The sequence below is a fragment of the Camellia sinensis genome, chromosome 9, assembly GCF_055761805.1.
Source record: "Camellia sinensis isolate YWXY chromosome 9, ASM5576180v1, whole genome shotgun sequence".
NCBI classification, from domain to species: Eukaryota; Viridiplantae; Streptophyta; class Magnoliopsida; order Ericales; family Theaceae; genus Camellia; species Camellia sinensis.
Window position 1 is genome coordinate 116,038,702 of NC_138969.1, and position 23,845 is coordinate 116,062,546.

Genomic DNA, 23,845 nt, shown 5'->3' on the forward strand with positions numbered 1-23,845 from the left:
AAGTGAGAAAAATGGGCGACGGAGGGCGATGGAGGAATAAAACTGGTTGTCAGAACAATTACTGGCCTCCCACCCTTCTACAACCTTTCTAACAATGAAACAGAGGTTCCTGCCAAAAATGAACCCAAATCGATGCAAAATGAAGGTTCGGGGGCCGAAACGTGCAGCCCGAGGCCCTGAAAACTGACTGTTAGGCACCGGAAGTGGTGTTCGACCATGAAGTTGGTTTCTCGAGCCACAGTGTCCCTCAAAACGGAGCAAATAAGATGCATGCCAAAAACCGGAGCAAACGGAGGTGGTTAAGCGGTCCCGAACCGAGGCACACGGCCAACGGCTCCGAAAAACCGGAAACCAAACTCCAAACGGGCAAAATGGCCTACGACCACGAAATGTAGCCTACGGCCACTGAGAGATGATCTACGAGACCTCTCCCTCCCTTTGGGAAGAGAAAACAGAGAAAACAGAGCCTGGTTCGCAAACCGATGCGAAGCATGAAAAAGTCCGGAAGTCTGGAGGCAAGGCTCGCAGCCGAGACTCTGAAACCTCTGAACGAGCACAATATGCAACATCACCAAGCGCTCAATCGGTGACGTCTGAGTCTTAAGGTCGGTCAAAAATGGGGTGTCTACCCATGGTTTTGTAATTTAATTAATTAGTTTGCTAATTAGTTAAGTATTGTAATAATTAGTAAGTAACTTACTAGTTATTTGATTGGTTTGTAATAATTAGTCTAATTAGTTTAATTAAATTAGTTAGCTTAGCTTGTTTATTCGGACCCTCCTTCAAAAGGGGGCAATGTTGTAATAAGCGTGCGTGTGTGTGTACACGTCTTCCAAACCCACGTCTTTCTCCCTTTTATTTATCCGCTTTCGATGGTTAGATTAGGGATCATTTTCAATTAGCATACCTTATGCTTATATGTTTGCATTATTCATTTGTCTTGCATGTACCGGGCTCGATGCATCATTCATTTGTCTTGGCACAATCACAAATTATGTACATAATACTAAAAATAAAAAGATTCTACATACTCTAATTCCTATATTCAACATGTATGTATATTTATGTTTCTGAGCATGCTGATCAGTGCAGCTAGTGTTTCTCATAGTTTTCACTATTTCTTAGTATGTGTGGTGCCATTTGTTTTCCTTTAACAGCTATAGGTTTTGTTTCTCTTGAAGTAAAGAGGAGATTTAGGGCCCCTCGAAGTACACCTAAGCACCCATCTCCAACAAATGAAACTTCTAGACCTATAGAGCATGTCACCAAGAAAGCTACTGCTTGTAAAACAGACTGCTCACTAGCCTCCCTGCTTCACTCCAAATATCTGCCGATAGCCTCTTCTCCAGATGACTATGTGAGTTATTCAATTTGGAGCTACTAAATTTCAATCGATATTAGTTGTTAGTGAGAATTCATCTTATGCTATTCCAAACTTCATCTTTTCTTTTAGGTGGATAATGGTGTTGTGACAGAATCTCCTGAGAGTTTGGAATCTCCAAGTTATGGTAAGAATATTACTTCCCCTCAAATGGGCCAAAAGATCAGTTATAAAATGATCCTAATTTATATGCTCATAAACTAATTAGGATTGCATGGTAAAAAAGATACTTTGGTGCCAAGAGAAGTTCACAAGGTCCTTTGCTGCAACAGTCCAGGCATTGAACACATAAACCTTGTATGACATTGCACAATGAGTTTGAATGGAAGTCTGCCTCAGATGTAGATGGGGGTGAAACTGGAATACAGAATACCAAGGTCACTGTGAGGAGTTCACATTTTCAGCAGAAGTTGGCAAAGGAAAATGATGAAGAGAATCAAAATGAAAATCTCTTAGGCAAGGAGGATGTCTCCATAGATAAATGTGAGAATGTCAATCCTGATTGTGAAAATAAGTCTGCTTCAGTTGCAAGTGAGGTCAAAACTAGAAAAAAGAATAGAAAAGCTACGGTGAGGAGTTCTTATTTTCCACATAAATCTGTAAATGAACGTGATCAAGACAATAGACAAGAGAAACTTTTAGTCAAGGCTAATCTTACAACTTCTACATGTGAGAATGCCATTCCTGAGAGTGCTTTTTCTGATGATAGTTGCTTTAACAACTCAATCCTGAAAAGGAAGGTTGCCTCCTATTGATAGCAATCAAATGGTAGTGCTTTCACTTTAGCGTATATATCCTTGGTTTGTATTCTTGTGTTTTTCTACTAATATGCCTCAAATTGATACTATGCAATTTCTTTCTCTTATTTCAAGAAAACATGAATTATAAGTGCAATCGGACAAATATTTCTCTTCCAATTCGAAGTATTTATCACTGTCAAAGTGTTATTTAGTGAATAATATGTTAGAAACTGAAGCCTGATATTTGTGATAAGAAATTCAGATGCATGTATCATTTAATTCAAATTATATATATATATATATATATATTCTATTTGCATAAAAAACTATGGTTTTACCAGAATCCCCAAAAAATGATTACAAATGATTTATCAAGTTACATACTGATGGTGATTATCTTATCCCTGTATACTTTGTCCTTTGCCATGTGATATAGTCCACAAGAAGAGCAAGAAAGAGTAAATTTAAGGATTAAGGAAACAATTAAAATCGGATGTGGTCGTGCTTTCAAGGCGGGACCTATAGAAACCAAGCATAGTCGTGTTTATAGTCTTAGTAGAGTTTTATTTATAGTCATTCAGGTTAGATATTTATTTGTTTTGTTTCCCATATGTTTTATAGTGTTTTGTTAGGGATATTTTGTTAATTTGCATAATTTTTTGGACATGGGCTATATGGTTTGCCCATGAATTGTCATATGGGTCAAGTTATGTGATTAGTTGTTATTTTATGGGTTTAATTTGATTTTAGATAGTTTATGAAGTTAGCCTTCTTCCTTGTTTGTGCTTCCCAGATTTGTTGGTAGAAGGGTATGGAATAGCATTTGTGGATGTAAGTATGGACGGAAGAGTGGATGTAAGTGTGATGTGGGGACATGGGGATGGGTATTGTGCAACAACAACGATAAGAATTGGAATGGGAATAGCTAGTAATGTTAGTATGGACTTGATGAGTACTAGCAACATCAGGAGTTGAGGTTTAGAAAGGAAATCAAATCATATTACTGGTACGAGCTCTATAATAGCTATATAAAGCTATGCAATGCTTCTGTTTGAATAGCATTGAGTTATTAGGTAATTTTAAGAGTTTTGAAGCTTTTTTGTGAATCGTGTGATGAATCTAACCTTGGTGTGAGGAAAACTAGGTGCTAGGAGTTGAGTTTTAAATAGGAAATCAAATCATATTACTAGTAAGAGTTCCATAATATGTATATAAAGCTATGCAATGCTTTTGTTTGAATAGCATAGAGTTTTAAAGCTTTCTTGTGAATTGTGTGATGCAAATCTAACCTTGGTGTGAGGAAAACTAGGTTCTATGGTTAGAGAAGAGGTAACAGTTTCAGACTTTGAATGAACAAATGATCCTATGGTGTTCTCTAATTAGCTTGCTTCGACTGAGGAGTTTTTGTGATTGGTATGATTGGGGGGATGATCAGAGAGTGATATTTGTTTAGATCAAACTTGTAGGTTTGACATTGATATGGTGGGCATGGTGTTGAAGGAGGTATTTAGACACTGGAATTGCCATCAATAAGTACATGTCTAAAGATGAAAACTAAGGTTCAAGAGAAGTACATGCCTTCAAATCATCAAGAAAAAGTCATGAAAAGGATTCTTTAATTCTACGCATTGAAGCACAAACATCTATCTGAACGCTGTTTTCTAGTGTCTGATGGGTCTAATTTTTTTCCTCGGACACAATGGGGACACTTGAGACATGTTTAGGACATGTGGATTGCGGTGTCAAAATGATATTTTAAAAACCTTTAAATGGACTTAAAAGTGTAAAAAAGAAAAGTTCAAAGAATAAAACTAAATAAAAAACGATTACAACAGTTTGTAAACCCTAGCTGGTCTTGCATTTTTATCATAATGAAATTATGCCCTAACAAAGCTTTCAAAGGACTTGAAGTCCTAGCGAAGTTGCCGAAAGTCCCTTGTGAAACCAACAAGCATGTCAAATGCCCTAGCACAGCAATTGTGGGCTGATTTCTCTCATTCGTTTGTCTCTTTCTTCATTTCTTTCTCCTTCGTTTAAGTTCTTTTCTCTTTCCCTCTTCTTACTTCAACCTTCTCTCTTTCTTTATTTTCCATTCAAGGTTAATTTTCTTAGGTCAATCCCACAGCTGAGGTCATCGGAGAAGAATGCAAAGGTTTTGTTTGGTGCAGCTTTTTCAGAAAGCAAAAACCAAGCATCCCTCCTCTAGCTTCCGAATAGTCATCTTTTTTCAGCTTAAAACTTTTTGATTCTCTTAACTGATTTTTTTTCTTATTTGTTGTTTATCTTTTCTCATGGGTTTGTTTACTTTAAGCTACCTTGAACTTGTCTTAATATTGGAAATAAGAAGGGCTGAAATTTAGTCGACATTTTAAGATGAGACATGCTTTGGCTAAGTTTGTGCTGCTGTTGTAACCTCAGGCTAGGTGCAGACTCATTGCAACCATTTCTAGTTTTCATCCTTGATATTGAATGGCTGATCCTCATAGCAAACATTCCATCAGTTTTCGTATGTGTTCATGTACTGCATTCGACTATAATTTGATTCTCTTTACTATTTCTACTTTGTTTAATTATTCTATCTTATTGTTATCGATTCTGTAATGCCTCCAACATTTGTTTCTCTAGAATGAGAATAGACTCAATATGTTTCTCTACTTCAGGTAATAGCATTTCTACCCTTGATGATATAGTTATAGAGACAAAGGCTGAATGATGGGAATTTGGATGTAACATTTCCCATTTAGCAAATTATTCTGACATAGCAGAGAAATCAATGGAAAAGTTTGTTTCTGTAATATCATCATTCAGGTGCTTCTTATTTGGTTCTCGTGCTAGTGGTCTTTGCGCCCCTCTAAAAGATGTGCAGAACACATTTACTAGTAGGTAATGTTGTTTGACCTTGATGCTAAAGTTTATTGCCCCTAAATAAATCCTTTTATGAGCATCTTAATAATTTGTATGTGTTCGTTGAAGGTCAAATGTTGGTGTTGATTTAAACAAATTTGCATATGCACCAACCAATTGGAAGGCTTCCTTAGCACAATGCAAACGCTAAGCTTGGATAGATATTTAAACGGAAATTTGTTTTGGCACAACTCATGATTTTTCAATTCAGTTAAAGCCACACTCTTAAATGTTGTCATTCTTTGGTGTTTGTAAGTTTGGCATTTCCTTTCTTATTTCTTTTGTTTATTTATCGTTCCACTATTATGTTAGTTTACACCATTTGTGATATTTTTTATGTTGATCTTGCTACAATCAAAGACTCATTTGAGATATGGCAATGCCTTGTTTTTGCATATTCAATTATCTGGAGCTTATAGATAATAACAATGTAGTACTCTCTCTGTAACTGTTACCATGGATGCATTATGGCCTCTTGCTTCACTGGGCTCAAAAGATTGCAATTTTCGTTAAAAGTACTTTGTTTGTTGTCAAGTTATATTGTCCCTTTCACTCCTAGATTTTAAGGTGTCATTCTTGTATGCTAATGGATAACGATCAAGAGCTTGTATTAAATGACATTTTTCTATTTACAAAATTTTGTGCATGACAACTGCAATAGAACTGTTTGAAAGGTTCTTGTTTGAATACTGTGGTATTACTAAATTTCTATTTATTAAACGTTTTTGGGCAAAGACATTTTCCTTGTTTGAGGTAACTTGGTGTGTAATGATATTGTGTTATTGAAAATTAGTGGTTGAATTCTCTTTGACCAAATTGTTATTGTTTCAGTAAACAAATCACTACTAAATCTATACCATGAGAAACGTAAATAAATGACTTGTCTGTGGATAGGAGTGGAAGGCAAAGCCTTGTATACATTGACGTTAATCAAGGTTGGCTTTTGTTTATTTGGGCTCATCCTATTTAGTTGCTTCCCTAAGAACTTTGGAGGCTCAATTATTTTCCTTTTCAAATCAAACTTAAGAACCCAAGTACAATTGGATATTGTTGTTGAACTTTGGGTTAGGCTGTTTTCTCAGAAAAACCAGAAATAAAATCTACACTTCCAACGATTAGCATGACCCAGTTTACTGCAAAAGTATATGTATCTATAACAATAATGCTACAAACACAAAAAAGTCAGAAAAGTGCACATAATGCAGTGATTGGCTGTTATGAAGTCCCAATTGTTTAAACAACACTGATTCAGTGTTCTAAATTTGTACACTAATGCAAGCTCTAATGAGCTGGCAATGCAAGGAAAAAAAAAAAAGAAAGCCAAACTATCACATCAGCGCCACGTCATTAGTGGTCTATTAGTGGTCTTCAATTAGTGATCTAAAGCATTTTTGTTGTTTAAAAGACTTGGGGTTTTTTGGAAATGGGTCTAACAATGTATATTTATGCGCAACCTCGTCTTGCACACGATGTAAACATCCATACATACAGAAAAGAAAGAATGCAAACAGGGACCAAAAGACCTTCCCCAACGTAAGTTTTGATATCATGTTAAGTTACCAGTTGTCCCAAAAGTTAAAGCTTTTAGGAAATGGACCCAATAATATATATCAAGCTCACCAACAATGGCAACAAAGCATTCTTCCTGGTGGAGTGTTGACTCTATCTAGGATAAATGCAATGTTGAGATAACCGTATTATGTACTCTTCTATGTTGGTATTGTTTTCCCATCTAAAACGAATCTCTGAAAGTTGTTTATGATGATTGGGGTTCTAGATTATTGAGCAGGGGACTGTTATCCCCAACTTCAATTATAGTGGGGACAATTAAGATGGATGAGTTACTTAATCCTGTCATTCAAGCTTAAATCTTTTGGGAACTTGGGTTTTAACTTTAGGTCTTGCTGGATGTCTTTCGAGTGTTTTTGGAAAAAAAAGGAGTTGATTGGCATGTGTCAAAGTCGGGTAGTTGGTTTTGATGAGAACTTATCCTACATTCAGTGCTTACTTTTGAGTGGCCACCAAGAGTTTGGCATGCCTTTTCTTGATGCTTGTAGAATTCAATTGTTTGTGTACAATTTGTTCATTTTGCCAAGCTGATCCCTTGAGAGAGCATATTATAATGTCTGACAGTTTTAGCTTCAATTGAAGGGTAAGCTCTGTAGGAAAACATATATGTGCATACTAAGAAAGGGTTGGAACGTTTATTGGAGATTATTTTGCTTGAGATTGCTTCTAAAAGTCTTTATTGACTATCAAGAGATGAAAAAGATCCGTATATTTGACCTCACTTAATTGAAATGCAAGGTGTAATTTGATTTCGTATACTTCTAAAAGTCATCCTCACCTTATGCCTCAAAACGTCGTTTTTCCTTCTCTTATCTGCCAACCTAGAGTTGGGATTGGCTTTTTGTGAGACTTTAAGAGTTTGATTTAAAGCTTTAGTTGGCTCAATTCAATTATGGTTGCTACCTGCTTAGAGGCTTTTCATTCAATAAGAGTTACCATGTTAACCTCACCCTACTGTCATTTATTGCCAACCCTCCTATTAGGCAAATTTGATTTGTAGTTTACATAGCTTGAAATTTAAAATACTTAACAGCTGTATTTTAATAAGTTAAAAAAGTGGTTGATAAAACTTTCTAAGTTTTCAGCTTGTTTGTTCAGCTCAAAAATCAAATTTTTTTTTTTTCCCTATATAAAAGTTTTCCAAATACGAAGTATAAACGACTAAAACTTATTGTTACAATGATTAATCATTCATGTGTTTAATTCAAAATATTATCATTTAGACACTACTCTATAATTTTGTTGAGTTCTTTTGTCCATCTATTTTGGAAAAAGATAGAGGCATCACATTTATCACCATATTTAATAAACAAATGCTAGACCCTAAAGAAATGGTAAATTTTTTTACACAATACTCGTATAAGTGTGGGATTTACATCTTATGCATCTAGCATCATTGTTCTGTTTTCTATTTGAAAGGTGTAGATATGGTTCTTAAAACAGTAGGACAAGGTTGGTAGTTTTAGTCATTCCTCCTTAAACAAGTTTGGCAATTCTTATCGGCACGTAAATCATCTGTTGACTATCTTTTGATGTTTTACTTTTTGCCCTTTTTGATAGCTCCAACATTAATTCAATGATAAGGGTCTAAGTGGAACATGTTATTCTTCCTGTGGAACTCTTTAGTTTTGAACCGAGACGCTAGTCTTTGTAAAGCAGTGATTGGTTTGGTAGTCTTTTTATCTTCAATTTCTTTCCGAAAAGCAGCGAAATGGAAACATTAAAATAGTACATTTGTCCTTTTTCAACCAAAAAATTTTGGGTAAATTAACAACACTGTTTAAAATTTGTTTAAAATATAAATTATTTTTATAATTTTAAAAATTATAAATATCTTCTTGTTAGAAATTTTTATTTAACAGAAGAAATAAAATAATTAATTATTCTTCTATACAGTTGTAAAATGATCTAAATTATTAACTAAAATATATTTATGATAACATTAAAGTATTAATTGACTTCATTATTTGTTAATAAAGAGGATAATTTGTTATGCGATTTAAAACTTAAAGGAATATGATGTAATTTTCAAAACCACAAAGACCAATTTGTATGTTAAGCAAACTTTAAGGGGTGTAATTGTAATTTACCAAGAAGTTTTTTTTTTTATTACAGATATACATCCTGAAGTTTGTTTAAAATATGATTTCTCTTCTGTGATTGTGAAAATTACATCCCGTCCTTTTAAATTTTTAATTTTATAACAAACGACCAATTTTATTAATAAATTATTAAGCCAATTAATAATTTTTAATGATGTCATAACTTTATTTCAATTAATATTTGAGGTAATTTTATCATTGTATAGCAGAGCAGTTAAGAATTTTATTTTTTTAATTAATTCGGTTAATAAAAAATTCAGAAAAGAGAATTTATAATTTTTTTAAACAGTAGTGATAGAGGCCTCGAATTCGAGGCCTCGAATTTGGCTTGAATGCCGTTTTTTTTTTTTCCGGCTGCTGTGTGTATTAATATATATATTTTTTAATGTCTAATATAAAATATTATACATTTCGCACCATCTCATCATATAAAATTATATGAAATTAACAAAATTTAACCAACAACTTAATTGATCAGTCAATTTTACCACTTAATCGGTCCAATTTAATTGACTGATCAGTCAGACTGTTGATTAAAATTCGTTAATTCTGTATAATTTTGTACGATGAGTTGGTACAGGATGTCTAATTTTTTGGCACACCCCTACACATGACTACCTTTAAAAAAAATTAAGAAAAAAAAAAATGAACACAGCCTAACAAATTAAATTAAATTAAATTAAAAAAAATTGATCAATCAATTGTATTACCCAATCAGTCCAACCCAACTCAATTATACAATGTTTAATTTTTTAGCACACCCTTATATATAATCACCCCTACAAAGAAAAGAGAGAAAAAAAATTAAAAAAAAAAAAACCAAACTAACACAGCTTTGAAAAAAAAAAAAAAAAAAGATTTCGAGGCAAATTCGAGGCCTCAATTATTTTTTTTTTAAATCATAAGAGATAATTTATATTTTAAATAAATCTTAAAAAAATATTTTTATAATTTATTTATTTATTTTTCCTTTTCTCTCTCTCTCTAAAGATTGTCAAGTCAAGTTCTATTTTTATGGCCCACCACAAGTTATTGATTATTGTCTTGTTATGATTATGACATATAAAATTGCGCCGTTTTCACTCAAAAGAATCAAAAGAAGTTGATAAGATTTTGACATTTTGGCATAAAATCAAAAAATTGAAGCGAAAAAAAAAAATCAATCAATGATTGGAGATAATTTATGCCGCACGAGATTTCCTATATAACTTTTTGTAAATTATCTTGGAGATTTTTACATTTTACTGTTTGAAATGCATTGGGGACAGGGAGACGGAGGTTTTTGGTATAGTATATCCATTGAGGAGACAAAATGGGATGTAGGCTTCAGTAAAGATAATGAAGCATGTATCAAGGAGGTAGAACAGAGGAAAGGGTCTATTGGCGGGAGAGGAGTCAGCGGAATCTTTGATGGAGGAGTCAGTGCATAGTCCAAAAAGTCAGGTGCAAGTCTTTACACCTAGAATTATCAGAAGCCTTAGTGGACTTAGAGATGGTCTTGGGCATGGCATCAATCTAAAAGTAGATTTGGCCCAAGCACTTAGCAAGAATTTAAATGGGAGGGGCATATTGAGCTTAAATCATTCAGGCCTAGGTAGGCAAGTTGCTTCTGTCCAAAAATTCCTATGGATTGAGAAGAAAAAAAAGGAAGAAGAATGGTTAGTTAGAGGGATTCACTAATTTTGTTAGACTTCATGGGCATAAAGCTGCTACTGTTAGCAAGCACAACTCCAAATCTGTCATCTACTGACCAATAGCAGCTACTATAGCACTTTCAGATCTGTCTGGTGCTACAAGTCCGAACAATTATCTACGCGAAGAAGTTAAAGCCACTTTTCAATTGGGGAAATCTCTTGGAATCAATTTCAACGGGAAAGAAGATGTTGTTCTGAACAAGATTTTTGAGCTAGAGCTGCAGGATAAAGAGAGAATCAACAAAGAGGGGTAGGCCTGTGAAGAAAGGTAGAAATGATTTTTTGGCTTAAAGTATCAAGAGTTGGAAGCAAGATTGTAGGTTAGTGTGTTAAGTGTGGAGGATTTAAAATCTGAATGCTCTTGTAGGTTATAAGATTTTGTAGAGCTAGTCTTTGGGTGGCAACAAGTGTTGGCTTAAGCTAGTGTTGGTTTCTCATCAACATTATGCTTTGTTCCCTTTTTTCTTTTTTCCTTTTCATCTTTATCGATGGTTTCTCATATGTAATGTATGCTTTCTTCATCAATAAAGATTTTCTTTAGTGATAAAAAAAAAAAACTATTTATTTGATTGAACATTTTATTTTTATTTTTATTTTTATTTTTAATATTCAATTGAATTAAAAAAAAGAAAGAAACAAATAATTGTATCATACTTTATTTAGACACGCATATAACTGTTGTGAAGGGTTGGATAATACAGCAAAAATAGGTAGAGATTGAAGTTGGAAAGCAATGCATAAGCATAATTTTTGCAAATATCAAAGATTAATACCCCAAAAATTTCAATGAGATAACTTGTTGGGAAAAACTACTCATATTACATAATTTTACATTGCATATCGCAAAATTATGAGATGAACAAAACAAACCTTCAATCCCAGGAAAAATAACATGCTGAATAAAATACAGATAAAATATAAAATGGTTAAAGGAAGTAAACCGAAACTTGTGTGATACCACAGTCTCCTTAAAATAGATTCGCCGCCTCACCGTTGGGTGTTAGAGGTACGCCGGTGTCTACTTCCCAGGATACGACAGTTTTTACCAGCTACAACAGAAGCATCTTCTGATTAGCTTAGCGAACGGACAACGGCAGCACTCTCTCTCATGAAGAAAATTATAGCAGAAGTAGACTGACAGTGTATGGATCTCAAGGAAAAATTCTATATCTCTTTTCAAGGAATAGGGCCTCCTTTTATACACCATGGGGGAGAGGAGATGAGCCTCTAGCCATTAAAGCTGGCAACTAAGGCTAGCAAAACTGCCCAATCAATTTTGTAAAACTGATGAGCCTTAAATGTGTGAGTTATATACACATTTATGAGGCAATTTCTTGTTCTACCATTTTCCTCCAACAATCCCCTACATGAATAAAAATTGACCAAATACAGCAAACGCTCAACGTTTATCAACAAAGACTCGGAAAGAGAGAGAGCACAAAGACAAACCCTGCATCAGAAAAGGTAGCTGTTGGCCTTGAACCTTTCATAGTGAAAGCCTATCGGATTTACTGGCTGACCAGTGAACGTGATGTCTTGAACTGTTCTGCCGTTTATGTAAACTGAGACAATAGACCTCACACAGGAGTTAGTCCAACCATTGTTCTTGTTCTCACTGGTGTGTCCGGTATGGCCCTGGAACACTAACCTGGTTCCGTGAGTGTTTTTAAAGAATTCAGCCTTGGCAATTCTTAAAGAAGCGGCCCCACTTCGCACTCACATAGGTGACCTAGATACGGTATTTCATTATACCATATCACTAAGGTCATTAAAAGCATTAGCTTAACCTTCCACCCCCACCGAGCATCACTGTATAAAGGAATGGGCAAGAGGATTTACCTCTTCAGTGACTCACCCGTTACACGAAGTTAGGTTGTCTCTTTGAACCTAGATCTTGGGATCTCCAGTCAACTAGGTTGGGTTTTTCGTTCCGGTAACCTTTACTAAAGGCCTTAACCCCATTCCTCTTGATGACTTTTCTACTAACTCTCGAGTTAACCCTTTGGTTAGCGGATCCGCAATGTTGTCCCTAGACTTGACATAGTATAGAGAGACAACTCCATTTGAGAGTAGTTGTCGTATGGAATTATGTCTACAATGGATATGTCTAGACTTTCCATTATACATATTACTCTGTGCCCGACCAATCACTGATTGGCTATCGCAATGAATACTGATAGCTGACACAGGTTTCGGCCAACGTGGAATATCCTCAACAAACTGGCGAAACCATTCAACTTCTTCAGTTGCTTTATCTAAAGCAATAAACTCAGATTCCATCGTTGATCTCGAGATACACTTTGCTTGGCAGATTTCCAAAACACGGCTGCCCCTCTGAGGGTAAACACATAACTACTAGTGGATTTGGAATCTTTTATATCAGATATCCAATTTGCGTCACTATACCCTTCTAGTACCGCTGGGTATCTGGTATAATGCAGCCCATAATCCAGGGTGTAACGGATATACCCCAACACCCGCATAATGCCCTTTCAATGAGTAGCATTGATTACTCGTGTATCTACTCAGCCTACTAACAGCATAGGCGATATTCGGCCTTGTACAACTCATCAGATACATCAAACTCCCAATGACCCGAGAATATTCTAGTTGAGAGACACTCTCACCATTATTCTTGGTCAAATATAGACTTAAGTCTACCGGTGTCCTAAACATACTTGTATCTGACTTTCCAAATTTCTCAAGTATCTTATTAACATAATGAGCTTGAGAAAGTACAATACCACCAGATGTTCTGGTGATCTTAACACCCAGAATGGCATCTGCAAGGCCCATATCCTTCATGTCAAACTTAGAGTTTAACAATCTTTTGGTAGCTTTAATCATTTCATCATTGCTACCAACAATGAGTATGTCATCAACGTATAGACACAAAATGACATAACCTTTGTCAGTGTCTTTAACATATACGCACTTATCACACTCATTGATTCGAAACCCATTTGACAACATAGGATTGTCAAACTTTCACTACTACAAATATAGATAAAGATCACACTTTTTTGGTGTGATGTATGTTTTTTAATCACACCTTTTAAGTTTTATTAAAGTGTGGTCTTTAGGAGTGTGATTAAAAATGGTCATTTTTAATCACACTTTTTAAGTGTCATTAAAAAATGCTTTCATCACATCTTTTAAGTGTGATTAATAATATTTAGATCACACCTTTTAAGTGTGATTAAAAACATTTAGATCACACCTTTTAAGTGTGGTTAAAAACATTTAGATCACACCTTTTAAGTGTGATTAAAAATATTTAGATCACACATTTTAAGTGTGGTTAAAAATATTTAGATCACACCTTTTAAGTGTGGTTAAAAACATTTAGATTACACCTTTTAAGTGTGATTAAAAACTTTAGATCACACATTTTAAGTGTGATTAAAAACATTTAGATCACACCTTTTAAGTGTGATTAAAAACTTTAGTTCACACCTTTTAAGTGTGATTAAAAACATTTAGATCACACCTTTTAAGTGTGATTAAAAACTTTAGTTCACACCTTTTAAGTGTGATTAAAAACTTTAGATCACACATTTTAAGTGTGATTAAAAACATTTAGATCACACCTTTTAAGTGTGATTAAAAACTTAGTTCACACCTTTTAAGTGTGATTAAAAACTTTAGATCACACCTTTTAAGTGTGATTAATAACTAATAAAACCTGTGATAAAAAAAAAATAAAAAAAAATTGACATATTTAAAGAATAATCAATATTATTTTTGCACGCGCATTTGAATAATGTAATACACACTATATACTATATTTTGAATCACAACCATATATTGAATGAAATAATATCATATATTTCATAAATGAAAGTTAAATGTTTAAAAGTATATACAAAGAAATTAATAAAAAAAAAATTAACTGTGATTACATACATTAAAAAATAAAAAATAAAAAACTTGAAAAAAGTAAGTTCTTGAATTCTTTGACCATATTTTGCATCTCTCCAAGAAATTTCTGACCTGAAAAATGAAAACACAAATTAATTCAGAAACTGCAGTAGCATATGAATAAACTAAATATTTATATTTATAGAGACTATTCTAGTCTTACCAAAGATACCGTCGGACTTTTTCTCATCATACCAACTCTTCATCTCCTGCTTCAATAGAAAAAGAATAACTACTTTGATTGAATAATCAATTCTCATGGAAAAAATGGACCAAATATCTTAAGATAGCTGAATATGAACTATGACTACAGGGCAACAATGCTTTGGAGAAGGAACAGGGTTGTGCAAACATTTTATTCGTGCCCTTAAATATGGGAAAACTCTATGTGTTAAAAGATTTCAGCAGTTAACTCATCATCAGACATGAACATGCAGAAAACAAATTAATAGCCAGAAGAGTGTTGTCATCTGCATTTAAAAATAAATAATTATTCCAAGACATGAACTTGAAGAAAACAAATTGCTCCATTTCTTAAACCACATAAAACAATTGGTCCCTGCAACAAGAGATGAGTTTGTTACATTGAAATCATATAGTGATAGTCACTTAACCACAGACAAAGGTCATGTAATGATAATAGATAAAAAAATATCAAATAAAAAATGTAACGATAATATATAAAAGTACAGTAATGCCATTTATAAATCTTGAGATGAGCTCACACAAAATAAATGATTTGAATCACCAAGATAAGCTCCAAAATAAATCTACCAAAACTTAATAATCTTTTTCCAATCAAATCACTAACTAGAGAGAAGCTATCTCCTATTAAATAGCATTTTACTCATAAACTAATGAAGACAAATGGCACCAACCAATTCTAATTATAACTTGAGATGAAACATAAAAAAACGAAAACACAAAAAACAAAAGTAGGAGGATGATCATGATCATTGTGAGGAGAAGTGTGGGTGTGGAAAAGTGGAAATAAATTAGGGGATGCCAAAGGCAAATCTAATCCAAAGAAAAAAGAGCTAACTTTAGGCACAAAAGAAAAGGGGCAGGTGGGACTAAAGTTGCCTAACCAGAAACCAATAATGGAGTTATTCTGAAATATTATTTACACGTTTGACAAATCATAGCATAGTCTAACCAAGTATACCTTCACTATTATCCATCCAAAAATACCAATCTCCTCATAGCACAGACCAACTACCTATCAGCAGTCATTCATAAAACAGAGCCCCAGATCATCAACCTGGAACTACCTACCGAAACTTCCCACAAATCTGATTTTTGATTAATTTGATACCAAGTCATGTACTGAAAATAAGGCACCTTAACCTATGTCCCCCAACCATCCAACTATGTATCTAAATCCGAATGAAATCAATCGGGTTTGACTATGTATCATAGAATGTATATAGGTTGCTGCAGATTTTAAGAACTCTCAACTTCAATGCATCATGAAATGTATATGCCTTTATTCAAGCTTGCAATTATTTCATGTTCATGATTATAAGATTACTATGTCTAGGATAATATGATTTCTTCTATCCTTTTAAAGAAGCCAACCTTGAATTCAATTTTTGTTTGTACCCTACTGAGTTGAAAAAAGAAAATGAGCTTTTAACCTATACTTTGTTTTTTAAATTACAAATACATAAGCTAGATGGAAAGAATATAGTACAAGTTGATAAACAATGGAAAGAATACATAAGCTAGATGGGAAGAATATAGCTTTTAACCTATAGTCTGTGTTACAGCTCTTTGAACTTCGAGGTGTCAAGCAATTAAAGGGACTGTCAGTTTATAATATCCTCTTTTTAAAGTGACTGTCTTCTATCCTCTCTTTTTTTTTTTTTCTTCTTTTTTCCTTTTTTTGATCCTTTTAGTATTTTGCCTTTAATCAGAAGGAGAATAATTGTAAGGTAAAAAAGTTCCTTCACAATAATACCCAGAGGATACCTTAAGTCTCCTACTTATTATTGCCAACTAAGGCTCTACGGACATTCAATTAGAATACACATTTTGCACCACAATATATATATATATATATATATATATATTTCACTACACACTCATATACTTGAAAACCAAAAGAAAATATTAAATATATAGGTTGCTGCTACTATATACACAGAGTCATACTTCAATACTAACAAATTTTTGATCATAATCACTCCAAAAAGAGAAAGCATGAAGTAACTACTCAACATTGATTACAGTTTCAAGAGCAAAAATCAAATTGTTCTATACAAAGGATGAAACACTTACCAATATCAGCTGTTTGCAAAGATGGAGATGCATTCACTGGAGATAAACCTGCAGATGCATCCATAGGAAATGGAGCTGTTGACATGTGAGCTGGGACCTCAATCGGGTTTGCCTCTGACAGTGAAGTCGTCGACCTCCTCTTATTGGCTTGCCCAGGTGGCATCTGTGTAGTCTTTGTATGTAACAAATGAATTGTAAGCAACTAGAACCAAAAATTTAAAATGCATGACAATTCGTGAAATTATAAGATAACCTAATAGTCTAATATTAGAACCACATTACAAGTCATGAAATTATCAACAAAAACATTAAGAACCAACAAGAAAAGAAGCTGCTGTTGCAGAAAAGAAGAGAAAAGAAGAGAAAAATATTAAGAACCAACAAGTTGCTGTTGCAACATGAAGCTGCTGCTACAGCAAGTTGTTGCCACAATGCACAAAGAACCAAATACAAGCTGTTGCTGCCCCAATGATGCAACAAAGAGCAGGACAAAGAGCTGTTACAATGCACAAAGCAGCCACAGCTGCAGCTGCCACAAAGAGCTACTATTGTACATGACTATTGCGATGGGGCAATTTTGTATGGATGGTTGCTTGCTGAACATTAGAGCCTTAAAAGTTCATATAATTTCAATTTCAAGGCATCATAAAGGAAGTCTGCTTTACTAGTACCCTCTTTTAAAAACCTTGATTGTTCTTTGTGGAAACTTACTGGATTAAGATAAATTGCTAAGAAATTGTTATTATTGGGATAAACGCAATCAATTTTTTCCTTTTAAATCCTTGATATAAGCCTTAACTACTACATAATACTTTGAAGTTACTTCTAGACATTCATGCTGTTTTGGAGATGCATGGCATCCAGCATAAGTTGTGTATAACAAAAGCTTATCAGAGCCAAACACCATAGTTCATATGCACATGAAGCTGCAAGGCCACTTACAGGCCACTTACATTTCTATCTTTGGGAATGATCATAGCATAGGACTATAGCAGCAGGTATAAGATAAAGACAAAGAAAAATCATCGAGAAGATATAATCATACGACTACACCACACGCCACAGCTCACCACAACTGTAATTTTACAACACATTCTTTAGTCGAATTCTGTCATCAAAAGATTTTTATCCAAAGAAAATCTGATTAAAAATGTATCAAACATTTGCCAATACAGTGAGTCTATCCCATTTATGCTCAAGCTCCATATTTAACTATGAAATAGTTTGAAATCCAAATAATACATCCTATTCCCATAATGCAACATTTACCAACATATTAGGGTTTGACTTTACCACAATATTCTATAATATTTCTTCAACAAGGCAATCACCACCAAGAGGTGACCATCGACAATGTTTTTCAAATAGTATCTTATTATCAATGTGAAGGTTGTTCACTTGTATGATGTTCCTTCTTTTTTCATCCATTTCAGCCATGGTCTTTCCGAAAAAAAAAAGGGCCTAAATTACAATTATCTGAAATTTTCCTGCAGTAACATGATGAGATGGCTGTAACAAATTTAGAATTCCTGACTCGTTATCTGAGAAGATAATGTTTCCATTACTGGTGCTATTACTATATTTGTGGCAGTTGGGACAGAAGATTGGGCAAGTTCATGAAGTCTATGAGGAGGAAGAAAAGCAAAACTGTTGAAAGGATTTGATCTTTAAAGGTAGTGGCTTGTCAAATAGACTCTCCTAAACAGATATATATATATATATATGTTTTTTCAGCTTAAAGATGCCAAGAGCCACTTGAAACTCAGATTCTGCTATAAGAAGAGCACAATTTCCAAACAACTTGAAGAAACTCCCAAAATTGGTTCCAAGTGCAACAAGCCAATCCAAGCAAATAAATCATCATTTCATGAGTGTGCATAAAACTAGGGCTAACCTTAAGTTATATTCTACTTGCCAATCCTTGAATCACTATGTGGTCTCTTGAAGGTGGTTGCTCACTAGGCAAGAACATATTTTCATCTAACAGTGCTCTATTTTGAGCTTTTATTCATTTTTGAGTATTTAATTGATGTTAGGGACCCAAAAAAGTCATGAAGACTAAAATATTTGTAAACTAAAATGATCCATAAGAGTGAATTTGTAATTATCATGGGACTCGTAACTATTAGAACTAAAAGAATATAGTTCATTTGGCTTGAGACAAAGCCTATCTGTTGATACAGTTTATAAATCAATCAGAAAGTCTATGTATAAAAATCAAATGATAGAGATTAAAAAAAATAAAAATCAGAATGTCTATGTATGAAAATCAAATGATAGAGATATAGATATAGACATAGATATGGATTCTTCACAAAAAATAGAAATGAGGGCAGTGAGTTAACAAATTACAAAGAGCATTCGATGAAACATGACTGATTACAGGGATCAAAAAAAAAATCGTTGTATAAATATCATCCAGAGTGAATTTAATATATTTTACTGAGTATAAATTTAAGTATAGCTAAGTATAAATTTTATATATTTAATGACTCATATATCATCTAGACTCAACAATAACGCATCATTTTTTTAACATGCAATAACATAGTATACTTAAAGTCATTATCATCTAGACTCATATATCATCCAGACTCATCATGTAAGTCTAACATAGTATACTTAGGTAGTTGAGTCACATAAACCAGAACAATCTACACCACATGGAAATAAGAAGAAATCACCAAAATCACCAAAACATTTACAGTAGTATTTACAGTAATAAAAAGAAATCACCAAGAATCATGTGACCTTGAGTTATTTCAAAATCACCAAAATCACCGAACTGAACTGGCTTCAAAACCAGCATGTTATTGAGTCATTAAGTATAAATATAATCAGTTTAAAAATCAGTTTCACATTACCGAGCAAAGTTCCCGGCTGAGATTACCGAGCAGCCGAGTTAATCATTTCCACCTCTGTTTCAAGTTCCTGTTTCACATGGAGCCAGAGTGAACAATGGTGAGAGTGGTCAGAGTGATCCACAGAATGGTAATATGAAACTCTAGTACAGCTAAACCATTAGATAATCAAGCATCAAATGCCTAGATTATCATGGCATCACCACTCACTAAAGTAAATTGTTTATAATTTTATCCATTCAAGGATAATGTCATCCTCATTCATAATATGAGACTTCAGTACAGCTGAATCATTTACATAACAACCAAGTATGTAACCAATGAACAGAGCTATGATAGCACAATGTTATCCTAATTATCTATAAGTCATAACCCAAGAATACACATGTCATGAGTTCATTTTTGTCCCAAGATGCATGGAAAGATATGAGCCTCGCTAATTGATGGGGATAATTACATTTTTTTGTCTCTAAAATATGCGTTTTGTGTTATTTTGATAACACTTGCATCAGTTTTGTGTCGATAAACTATTATTTAAATGTAATTTAATAATTCAGCACTTGCGTCAATTTTTTCCTATTATGGTTTTCAATATTCACATCTCAATTAACTCTATTTCTATTGTTACTAAAGTTACATTCCACATTTTTTAAAGTGGTTTTAAACAATCAGACCAAAGCTAATAGATACTTATGCATAACAGGATAGACAATAGAGTGCAATAATCTAAAACTTTTACATACATTAGAGCAAAGGAAGAGCTTGACAAAATTCTGTGTAAGAAGTCCCAAAGATTTTTCCTTCCTATTATCTGTCAACAAAAGTATCTCTTCATGGTAAGTTCAACAATTGACCCAAGACTCACAACATTGACTTGTCCAATTGTTCAAGTATAATTACCAATTGACAAAACAAAAAGATCAGTAAGTAGCAATATAATAATAAGTATGTGATTGTAACAATATAATAATAAGTACGTGATTATATGCTCTGATTATTCAAAGCTGTTTTTTTTTTTGCTTTGAATTTCTAACATGTAAACATAGAATTTCCTGTTTAATGTTGAAATTTCCTGTTTAAAAAAAAAAAAAAAAATTTGTCGAAATTTCGGAGGGAGGGTAACACCATAATAATTGAATCTCATTCTCTAAGCCAAGTCTGGTAATGGTAAGGAAGATCGAAGGTGCTGTGATTGTGTGAGAGAATAAAAATGAGAGAATACTCTATGAAAATGAGTATATAAAAATGAGAGACCCAATTCGGAGCTGTGCATAACTGTGCATATAAGAGACCCATGAGAGACCCATATGAAGCATATAACTGTGCATATAAGGAACCCAGCATCCATATGAAGCATATAAAAATGAGAGACCCAATTCGGACCTAGCATCCATCATAAAGGAACAATACTCATCCATCAAAAATGAGTATATAACTGTGCATATAAAAATGAGAGAATACTCATATGAAGCATCCAATAACTGTGCATATAACGATGCATATAAGAATTGGATAACTGTGCATATAAGAGACCCAATTCGGCAGTTAAGAGAGGAAAGGAAAGGAACCCGAAACATAATATATGAATTCAATAACTTTTGAATTTGAATTCAATAACTGTGAGCTAAGAGTGCAGTCAGTGAGCTAAAATGTTGACATGTGCTTGTCTCCAACCTTCTCATTGGCTTGAACTTGAGTATTTTTATTAAGGGAATGCGACCCAAGTCATTGGGATATCCTATGGGAGGGTGTCGTTTCCTTCTTGTTTGGTTAGACAATAATTATAAAAGAAAGGTATGTGCATGAACTGAATGAAAAACAGAAATAAGTTTTAACAACTCACAAACTAAGGGGTATACTTTAGAGTAAAAAATTATCTTAATCAAAACCTCCATTTCCCTCCTCTCTATGCAGTTTCTCTTCCCTCCTTAAAAACAATCCAAACATAGTGAATAATAAATATCGACCATTTTCCCCACCTATCCTTCGTTTCTCAAAAACTTTCAATCCAAAGATAGTGTAAGAGAAACTACTAATAAAAATTAGCCCAAAATCATCTCCAATTCTTTTATAAAACTACAAATTTGTCATTATCACTAAATTATAAAATAATAAATTATTCAATATTCTATCGTTATCATCAAGAAATATTACTAACGGTGTGAATTTAGTAATCATTACAAGAATTCAGAAAAAACCCATCTGAAATTTGTCAAAGAGAACAGCCAGTTAACATCCACTATTACACTCACTTATGAACAGCCAGTTAACATCCACTATTACACTTTCTACAGTGAAGCACCCATTAGAACTATCAATGAGAACACCTATACCCCCTATGTATCATGTTATCAAATTCCACCAACACAACTTGTATGACACCAATAAATATTAATAAAAACCCAACCAAACACCATACTACAACACTCACGCCAATCCCCAATCAATACAAATATGAGCATGGATTAAAATAAATCAAGTAAACAAGGAAGGAAAATGGTGAAATGCATATGCAAGCTAGTGATTCCACTCGAAACTCAAATGGTGTGATGACTCGCATTTCTGTAATCCACTTGAAACATTCAGGTTTGCTGTAATCAATCAGAAAAAATACTTCAAATCTCCATCAATACATTTATTCCTTAGCATAAGAGATCAAGCCTCTACATAGAATAAAACCCCTAAATCTAGGACAAAAATCAAAACACATTTACTCATTTCATAGAAATCAACATTCTACAGCATCAAAAAACAAAATAAAAACCCTAGAGCTAGAGTGAAATAGGGAAATAGAGAGAGAGAGAGAACAAAATAAAAAACCTGGAGCTAGAGTGAAATAGGGAGAGAGAGAGAAAGAGAGAGAGAGACCTGAATCAAAATCGATTGGAGGCTGGACGGTGTACCGACCGTGGCGATGAGACGGTGAGACACAGTGAGGAACGGTGATCACTGTCGATGAGAGGGACGATGAGCGATGGGCAATGGTCAGTTGATAAGAGGGAGAGCGATTGGGGATATGAGAAGGAGAGCAAACGACGGCCTGTTTGTTTTTTGCCATCACAGTACACGAAATCTTATCATCCGTCGCCGCTCGCCCTCGATCGAGAGAGAAAAGAGGGGGTAGAAGAGATTAGGGAATTTTTAGGTTTGAGATTGGGGATATTTTTTTTGGGGAGGGGGGCGGTGTGGAAGCGGGAATGGGGAAAAAATAAAAGGGGGAGCGGGAATGGAAAAAAAATAAAGGGCGGGAATGAAAAATAAAAATAAAAAATAAAAAAATAAATTTATTTTTTGTTAAAATATATATTTTTTTTGTAGTTAACGAAAAAATAAATTTTTTTTTTTTAGTCACTAAGATTGAAAATTTATTTGTTTCATTTTTATTTTAATGGAAAAAAATATTATTATTTTTTATTTGGTAGAAGTAGGGGTAATATATATTTTAATGAAAAATATTTTTCACTAAAATAAAAGTTAATTTTCTGTAGTCACTAAAATAAAAGTTAATTTTTCTACGACCTATTTTTTTTTAGTAAAAATCATGAACTAATTTTTTGTGGTAGAGGAAAGGTAGCGACATTAGTGGTGGAGGTGGTGGATAAGAGATGATGGTGGTGGTGGTGGTGGTGGTGATGGCGAAAAATATTAGTGGTGAAGTTGTGGTAGTGGTAGTGTAGATGGAGTGGAAGGGGTGAAGGAGAGGTAATGGTAGTAGTAGCGGCAGTAGTGGAGTGGTGGCGATGGTAGTAGTAATGGTAGTCGTAGAGGTGAAGTGGCGACAGTGGAAGTAGTGGTGGTGGTGGAATGACGTTTGTAGTAGTGGTGAAGGTGGTAGAGGAGATGGGTGGTGAGAGAGAGAGATGAGTGAGAAACGGATAGAAGAGATAGAGAAAGAGAATAGAGCGGGAATGGAAAACAAAAATAGGTGGAAATAAAAAATATTTTTTTTTGTCAGAAATGAAATTTAAATAACAAAATAATGTCGTTTAACTTTCTTTTTCTTTTTTTTTTTTCGACGGGAGTTGCCGTCGTCAAAAAAAAATATTTTTTGTTAAAATATATATTTTTTTGTAATTAATTTTTTTTTTTTTTTTTTTGTAGAGGATAGAAAGTGGCAGTAGTGGTGAAGGTGGTGGATAAGAGATGATGGTGGTGGTGGTGGTAGCGGCGAAGGAGATTAATGGTGAAGTTGTGGTAGTGGTAGAGTAGAAGAAGTGGCAAGGGTGAATGAGAGGTAATGGTAGTAGTAGTGGCAGTAGTGGTGAAGGTGGTGGATAAGAGATGATGGTGGTGGTAGTGGTGGCGAAGGAGATTAGTGGTGAAGTTGTGGTAGTGGTAGAGTAGATGAAGTGCAAGGGTGAATGAGAGGTAATGGTAGTAATAGTGGCAGTAG

The 23,845-nt window shown here is 33.9% G+C and overlaps 2 protein-coding genes across 7 annotated transcripts; one reads left to right on the forward strand and one right to left on the reverse strand.

Annotated features, from left to right (window-relative positions):
• Positions 1 to 1,126: 1,126 nt before the first annotated feature.
• Positions 1,127 to 5,176, forward strand: LOC114294686 (exonuclease 1-like). The gene is made up of 8 exons (XM_082889314.1): positions 1,127 to 1,357; positions 1,454 to 1,508; positions 1,721 to 2,121; positions 2,872 to 3,005; positions 4,540 to 4,627; positions 4,747 to 4,781; positions 4,930 to 5,004; positions 5,095 to 5,176. Exons 1-8 carry the CDS (start codon positions 1,127 to 1,129, stop codon positions 5,174 to 5,176), a joined length of 1,101 nt encoding a protein of 366 aa, XP_082745440.1.
• A 9,021-nt stretch (positions 5,177 to 14,197) lies between these two features.
• Positions 14,198 to 22,698, reverse strand: LOC145798727 (uncharacterized). 6 transcript variants are annotated; one of them, XM_082887484.1, is made up of 5 exons: positions 22,321 to 22,698; positions 20,196 to 20,263; positions 16,592 to 16,763; positions 14,475 to 14,520; positions 14,198 to 14,383 (listed from the first exon to the last, which is right to left on the reverse strand). In XM_082887484.1, the coding sequence occupies exons 1-4, from the start codon at positions 22,508 to 22,510 to the stop codon at positions 14,501 to 14,503; spliced, it is 450 nt and encodes a 149-aa protein (XP_082743610.1). In that variant the 5' UTR covers positions 22,511 to 22,698; the 3' UTR covers positions 14,198 to 14,383; positions 14,475 to 14,500. The 6 variants fall into 6 exon arrangements, 3 of the variants coding, with proteins under 3 accessions (XP_082743610.1, XP_082743608.1, XP_082743609.1); XM_082887482.1 differs by having other exon boundaries at positions 14,475 to 14,543; positions 22,321 to 22,661; XM_082887483.1 differs by having other exon boundaries at positions 14,475 to 14,523; positions 22,321 to 22,659.
• Between the last annotated feature and the right edge of the window lie 1,147 nt (positions 22,699 to 23,845).

What these genes read in the sequence shown, in the direction of transcription:
- LOC114294686 (XM_082889314.1), top strand. Translation starts at nt 1,127, where the DNA reads ATGTGTGGTGCCATTTGTTTTCCTTTAACAGCTATAGGTTTTGTTTCT. An exon ending in CCTCTTCTCCAGATGACTAT is followed by an intron (nt 1,358 to 1,453) that starts GTGAGTTATTCA and finishes CTTTTCTTTTAG; the next exon opens with GTGGATAATGGTGTTGTGAC. An exon ending in TTTGGAATCTCCAAGTTATG is followed by an intron (nt 1,509 to 1,720) that starts GTAAGAATATTA and finishes AGTCTGCCTCAG; the next exon opens with ATGTAGATGGGGGTGAAACT.
- LOC145798727 (XM_082887482.1), bottom strand. Translation starts at nt 22,510, where the DNA reads ATGGCAAAAAACAAACAGGCCGTCGTTTGCTCTCCTTCTCATATCCCC. An exon ending in TCCAATCGATTTTGATTCAG is followed by an intron (nt 20,264 to 22,320) that starts GTCTCTCTCTCT and finishes TTTTGTTGACAG; the next exon opens with ATAATAGGAAGGAAAAATCT. An exon ending in TTTGCAAACAGCTGATATTG is followed by an intron (nt 14,544 to 16,591) that starts GTAAGTGTTTCA and finishes CAATCAAAGTAG; the next exon opens with TTATTCTTTTTCTATTGAAG.